Here is a 7,352-nt window from a genome sequence, read left to right as displayed (position 1 = left end):
CGACATGGGGAAAATTCTCCTGCGGGGTGGTGTTTAAAGGAGGCGACAGGGGTCTTTCCCGCTGGCTGGAAAGCTGGTGAAGGCCCCATGCCTCCTCTTTTAGGGAAGGCCGCATTAAGTCCCATGCAGGCACTTAACTAGACAGTGGCCAATCCGAGGTCAGCAGCTCTATTGAACAGTAGCGCCACCAGGGAGGTGGTGGTTGCTGCCCATAAGACATCCACCCAAGGCCTATTGTCACTGGATCCCAGGCCAGAAGCGAGGGATGGCAGGAATGGGGCCACGGGGGAGGTGTGTTGGCAGCAAGTGCAGGGTTGGTTCTCAGCAGGCACCCTTGATCAGGCACTGAATGCCTTTGAACATGGGAATCCCCATGGGAGTCCACAAACAAACACATATGCCAACCACTTCTCCTCCCCCCAACCCCCTCTCCCGCTGGGTTAATACCAACAGCAGCAAGATGAGGCCCCAATTGCCCACTTAAGGGCCTTGATTAGCAATTAAGCGCCACCCTGCCACCTAATCCGCTGTAGGGTGGGCATTAAATTCCACCAGAGGTGCTTTCTTTCCAGGAAGGATGAATGAACACTGGCACTCTAAGTTCCTGAAAATAATCAAAACAACATAGCTGAGACTTGTAGCTTTTTATTCAAAGAATGAAGAAGATTTAAAAGGGAGAAAATAGCACTTTCAGATATTTTAAAACACTAGTTATCTTTTAAATTTATTCATTCATGGGATGTGGGTGTCGCTGGCTAGGCCAGCATTTATTGCCCATCCCTAATTGTCCTTGAGAAGGTGGTGGTGAGCTGCCTTCTTGAACCACTGCACTCCATGGGGTGTAAGTACACCAAGCAAATGTCCCAATATTATTGAGCCCCCCTTTCTGGAAATTCAGAAACATGTTTACAACTTTGTTCTCAGTTTTTTGTCCCACTCTTTCAATTTTCCTGGTGTCCAAGCTAGGTGTGTGCAACTTTCTATTATTTTTAACTGTGTAAATTATTAACTAATTGACTAATTAAATAAATAAGGCTGGACAGAAATGGCAGGGCTGGTGGTGTGCCGTGGCTTCAGAATGTGGGAATCTGTGGAATGCACTGCAAACAGACAACAATCTGCAGAAAGTGTCTGCAGCTTAGGCAACGTAGGTTCCCAGTTGCAGACATTGCGGGGCAACAGGGAAGGTAAGAGTTACCCGGACACTTTGTTCCAGCAGGCAGTCACTCCCCTTAGGTTAGGCAGAACCTTGGAGTAGGTCAGTGGTCCGGGACAGGAGGATGTGACTGAGTCAGGCAGGTTTGGGGAACCAGCATGTAGTGATGGAGGAGCCTCAGTCCCTGACTTTGTCCAACAGGTACCGGGTGCTTGTGTGAATGTGAAGGCCTGCAAGATGGATGAGCGGATTGATCATGGCACCATGCTAAAGGATGCCATTCAGGTGGGGGCAGTGAAGAGGAATGTGGTAGTCACAGGAGACAATATAATCAGGGGAATACATACTGTTCTCTGCAGTCGAGAGTGAGTCCATACGATTGTATTGCTTGCCCGATGCCAGGGTTCAAGACATCTGCTCTGGGCTGGAGAGAAACTTGCAGTGGGAGGGGGATAATTCAGTGCTCATGGTCCATGTAGATACCAATGACATAGATAACACTAGGAAAGAGTTTCTGCATAGGCAGTATGAACAGCTCGAGGCTAAATTAAAATGCAAACCTCAAGGGTAATAAACTCTGGATGATTACCTGAGCCATGAGCAAATTAGTGTAGGGTAAATCAGATTAGAGAGTGTGGTTCAAAGATTAGCATGGGAGAAATTGGTTTTGATTCATGGGGCACTGGCATCAGTACTGGAGAATGTGGGAGCTGTACTGTTAGGACCAGTGTTCTGGTGGATCTTATAACTAGGGCAGTAGAGAGAGCTTTAAACTAAATAGTTGGGGGTGGGGGGGGGGGGGGTATCATGTGAGAGGATATATAGTAAAGGGAAACAACAAAGTAATGGAGCAGGGCAGCAATTTGAGTAATGAGTTCTGGAATGTGACAGAAAGGGACAGAACATACCTGCCCGCTGCAATGTTCCAGTGAAGCCCAACACAAACTGGAGGAACAGCACCTCATCTTTCGATTAGGTACTTTACAACCTTCCGGACTTAACATTGAGTTCAACAACTTCAGTCCACAAACTCTCTCTATCTTCACCCCTTTTTTTCCAAAATTCATTTTTTTATCTACTTATTTTATTTTTATTCATTGTTTTATCCCATTTTCAATCCTTTTTTTTCCACCAGCCCCTCCCCCCCACCCCACCCTTGCAAGGACCATCTATTTCTTGTTCAAGTTGTTCTTTTCAGAGTGTTTACCCTGTCCTATTATCACATTCTTTCTTACCTTTATGCCACTACCACTCCCTTCGTCTCTGACATCTTTGTCAAACTCTCCTTTGTTCCCACCTATCGCTGGCCTTCTATCCAGCTTCACCTGTTCCACCCCCCCTTAAACAGCTAAATTTCATCACATTTCCACTTCTCTTCACCTCTGAAGAAGGTCATACGGACTTGAAATGTCAACTGTTTTTCTCTTCAGAGATGTTGTCAGACCTGCTGAGTTTTTCCAGCATTTTCTGTTTTCCTTCTAGAACAGAGTCTTGGTGATGAAACAGTGATGTGGTAGGAGGTTCATCTCATGGTCAAATTATGATACCAAGCTTGCGATCAGTCTAGTTCAGCCACAGGCAGTTGCCAGGGAGTGGGATGAAACTAGTGGCTAGAGAATGGAGTTTGTGGTGGAATTCAAAGACAATGGCTTTGCCCTTCCAAATAGTTGGAAGAAATTTATGCTCAGTCAGTCCTGGATGTCAGACAAGCAATGTGACAGAGGCCGTGGAGAAGTCGATCAATGTGTCAGTGAAGTTGAACTGTATGTTGTCAGCATGTGTTGAACCTGATGTCATTTTTAGATCATGTTGCTTAAGGGCAGTATGTAGATGAGAAGCAGGGGGGGAGGCAGGGAGTCCAGAGACAACTGTGAGAGCAGGAAGAGAAGCCTTGAAGATGACTCTCTGGTTACAACTGGATAGATAAGAATGAGAAATATGTGAGGGCATCCCAACAAGATGGGTGGCAGGGTGGCATTGGAGAGGATGATGCAGACAGAGTACAGTTCATGAACGAGGAACAGTTTACCCCAGTCACTCAAACAGGATGTAATGTGTGACTCTAAGAACCATTCCAGTACTGTGGCAGGGGTGGAAAGCTGATTGGAGAGTTTTGAATATGGTCTCTGATTTGTCACCATGCTGGTCCGACATCCAGAGCTGGATGAGCAGAAATTTCTTCCATTAGGAAAGCCAAAGTCATTGCCTTTGAATACCACCACAAACTCCATTCTCTAGCCACTGGTTTCATCCCACTCCCTGGCAACTGCCTATGGCTGAACTAGACCGATCGCAAGCTTTGTGTCACAACTTGACATTGAGATGAGCCCCCTACTACACTCCTGCTCCAGCACGAATTACTGGAAAGATGGGTATGAGCCTGTACTACTGCTTTTGTTAGCCACCGAAAATTAGTAACAAGTGAGAAAGGAAAAAATATGAAGATAAAACCTCTAGTTATAACTGAAGCCAGAAAGGCAGCATTGAGTACATGGCTCAGTTATAATTGTGATGTTCTGTTCACGTTTATATACTTAAAAATTAGTAATTTACACTATGACAATTAGATCTTGTCCATTTCTGAAATGTGATAAGTTAATATGTCAGTGCTACATTTTAAGCCAATTGTCATCAAAAGGATCCTTTCTCAATTTATTTGTTCTGCTTTCAGTGTTAGTTTTCTCCTCCAAACAGGCAAAGCAGAATCAAAATACTGCCAACTTCTAACTCATTTTGATGTGGTCCTTGTGGGAATTTAGACCATGGATTCTCATGTTTGGTCCCATCAGTTTGCTGAGTCGTTTAATTTTGCAATGGTATCTTGCCAGATTTTACAAGTAAATTCTAAATTTTAATGTGCCTCTCAATTAAACCAGTAACATTTGATTTATTATTAAAAGTCAATATAGATGCTGATTGGTTTGTTTAGATCCTAGAATACAGCTTTACTAACTCAAGCCACCAAGTGTTTTTTTTTAAAGAATGAAAAAGCTGGGGTTTTGGTCGTCAGTATATCAGACAGGCAGGTGGCAATGACTAAAGTAGTGCCATGAAATGTTTATTAAGTACAATGCTGCTGTCAAAAGCAGTGTAATTATATTGACTTTTTTTTAAAAAGAAAATAACTGGTATTAGAGCAATTTGATAGCTTTTAAAATTCTGATTCCAACAGTCCTACTAAAAGGATAATATGAATATAAATATATATTAATATGGAGATATAAACAGGGGCAGGCAATTTTTGTTTTGTCTCATCAAAAACTAACGTACCTATCAAAAAGTCTTTATGGTGAATGGTAAATTACAGGCAAGACACACCAACAGAGCAGTGGGCTTGTGGCATTTTCATGCACACAGAGAAAGGTTGCAGGACGGGTCAAAAGGGTGCTGCTCTTGCTACAGTGTAAGGGCAGCCAAGCCCAAACAACTAAAATACAATTTAGAATCTTAGAACCACAGTCACTACTTAAAACAAAGGGTGTTTTGACAGAATCAGAACTGGGCACAACAGCCATTCAAGTGCCAATGCCACCAGCCTTTCCCGCTTGTGGGAGAGGGGTGAAAACATATTAGGTAAAAGGACAGTAAAAGGGAAGAGAAAAGGAAGAAGGGCAGAGAAGTCAACAAAAAGAGAATGATGTGAAAGGGAAGCAGGCACGAGTGAAGGATGGAGTGAAGTACATACTATATTGGGAGTTGCCGAATGTATTCTAATTCTGATTCTACGAGATGTACTTGTACGCTGTTCTCCCTCGCTAGTTGCAACACACTGACCCGTCCGACGAATCAAAACATTTCAAGACTTGCACTTGCATAGCACGTGTCACTACCTCAGGACATTCCAAAGTGCTTTACAGCCAATTTGTGCACAGCAAGCTCCCACAAACAGCAATGTGATAATTACCGGGAAAGGCACTTTAGTGAAATTGGCTGAGGGATAAATATTGGTAAAGAAGTCTTCTTCGAAATAGAGCCATATACTGAGGTAGTCAGGGCCTCGGTTTGCCATCCTACCTGAAAGACTGTGCAGCACACCCTCAGCAAATCAGCGCCTAGATTTTGTGTTGAAGTCTTGGGAATCATACTCAGGGATGCAAGTGCTACCACTTAGACACATTAGGACACCCTGTTTTAGTTCACAGTATTATTTGTCGCCTCTCTCCGTTTCAAAAATCATGAAAGTTAACATTAAGCAGCAAGTTAAACATTTTACTTCAATAACTTTAGATTACAAAACTAACTGACACAGCCATTATTCGAACACAAGTCACTCTGAAGAGAGTTCACTTCTGGTCTTCTGATAATTCTGGTGGTCTTTTGATAATTCTGGTGCACTTTTCTTCACAGGGTGGTTGATTTCGGATTCCAGACCAGGGAGTATCACTTTTTGCCGAGCTGCAGTCTCAATTTTCTGGACGAGTTCAACCTCCCAGGGGTGTGTCACAAAACTAACGACGGTCCCCAAAACCTTGCTGCCAACACGCCCCACCCGCCCAGCACGGTGGATATAATCGCACAGCGTCGGGGGAAAGTCATAATTGATTACAACTTCCACCCTCTGAGTGTCCAATCCACGAGATGCAATGTCTGTGCAAACAAGGAGGTCTATCAAACCCTGCTGGAACATGCAAAATATTCCACTGCGCTTTTCAGCTTTCATATTCCCCTGCAAGCGGGAGTGTTTGATACTATGGTCGTCCAGGACATAGCCAAGCCAATTAACTGTTGCTGCACTGTTGCAAAACACCAGCACTCCAGTGCCAGCTTTCTCAGCAACCAGCTCCTTTAACATTTGCAGTAAGTCACTAGCTTTATCTGTCCGTTTGACCTTCATGAACTTCTGCTTCACGTGTGGCATGAGGTGGTGCAGCCCCTTACTCTTTATGGTGGTGATGCTGCCCAAATCAGTGACTTTACTGAGAAGTTCTCCCACTCCCCCCGGGAACGTGGCGCCTGTAACCACCAGCTGGGCTTTCCTCTCCACCCCCCGGGTTTCGGAGGGGTGAGCAGCGATCTGGCTGTGCTGGAGAATGTCCTCCAGTAAGTCCACAAAGCTTCCGTCAAACAGAGTGTCCGCCTCATCCAGCACCAGGTGGCTCAGCTTGCGGAGGGAGAGGAAGTCTCTCCTCAGGGCTTTCCACAGGACTCCGGGCGTTGAGATCAGCAGGTCGATGGGTCCCCGGGACAAGGTCAGCTTCACGTTGCCCATCCCCCGGCCGCCCCCCACCGTCTGCACATTGAGCTTCAGGACGGCCGCCAGCGGCCGGGCCACTTGCTGGAGCTGCTCGGCCAGTTCCCGGGAGGGGACCAGCACCAGGCTGCTCGGCCCATCGTCGCCGGCACTGTCTCTCCTCCCCGCAGCCTGGGCTTGCAGTAAAGGCAGGAGGTAGCTTAGGGTCTTGCCGCTGCCGGTCTCGGCCGCGCACAACACATTCCTCCCCCTGAGCAGAGCGGCGATGCTCTGTGCTTGGACACTGGTCGGATGGGAAATGCCCATGTTGTCCAGTGCATCCCGCAGCTCACTGCACAGCCCCAAGGAGCCGAAACTCGGCACCTTTTCCCGGAGCTTCTCGCCCTCCTCTCCCCCTGGTAAAACAGGCGGCTGGCTCCGCATGTTGTTAATGACAAAATAATCCCCGGCCGCCTTCCTGTGCTTCCAGCCCTTGGAGACCAGGGGCACCGGCTCGAACTTGCCGAAAGTGTAGCCGGCGTGCTGGTTCAGCTGGGGCCGCTTCCCCATGATGAGCAGCCGGCCCGGCCTGGTCAGCCTCAGCGCCGGCGCACGGCTCCCCGCCGCCCGTTTCAGCCTCTCCTCTGCCCGGAGCCGCGTCTTCTGTGGGATGCGGATGACGGGCAGCTCGCCGCCGGGGGCCGGCGCCTGGGGGCCGACACTGGTGGAGGCCAGCCTCTCCCTCAGGAGCGCCCCGGCTCGGGCGGCCGGAGATTCGGGGCCCCGCGGCTGAAGACGGAACCGGGAGCCGAATGTCAACATGTTGCCGAGTTCGTGGATGGAAACCACTCCCTCCCCATGCGGCAGCTCTGGAACACTGGCGTCCTCAGGATTCCAAAACGGAACAGGGAAACCTCCCCACCAGGCAGCGCTGGAACACTGGCGCCCTCAGGATTCCAAAACGGAACGGGGAAACCTGCCCACGCGGCAGCTCTGGAACACTGGCGTCCTCAGGATTCCAAAACG

At 47.7% G+C, this 7,352-nt stretch overlaps 1 protein-coding gene across 1 annotated transcript; it reads right to left on the bottom strand.

The window, feature by feature from the left end:
• Window positions 1-5,351: 5,351 nt before the first annotated feature.
• On the bottom strand, window positions 5,352-7,330 carry ddx28 (DEAD (Asp-Glu-Ala-Asp) box polypeptide 28). Its single transcript, XM_078544228.1, has 2 exons — window positions 7,241-7,330; window positions 5,352-7,178 (listed from the first exon to the last, which is right to left on the bottom strand). The coding sequence occupies exon 2, from the start codon at window positions 7,146-7,148 to the stop codon at window positions 5,424-5,426; it is 1,725 nt and encodes a 574-aa protein (XP_078400354.1). The 5' UTR covers window positions 7,149-7,178; window positions 7,241-7,330; the 3' UTR covers window positions 5,352-5,423.
• Between the last annotated feature and the right edge of the window lie 22 nt (window positions 7,331-7,352).

Source organism: Cetorhinus maximus, chromosome 6 (genome assembly GCF_964194155.1).
Source record: "Cetorhinus maximus chromosome 6, sCetMax3.hap1.1, whole genome shotgun sequence".
NCBI lineage: Eukaryota > Metazoa > Chordata > Chondrichthyes > Lamniformes > Cetorhinidae > Cetorhinus > Cetorhinus maximus.
Note: the sequence above shows the minus strand (reverse complement) of the source record. Positions and strands in the feature narration are given on the sequence as shown.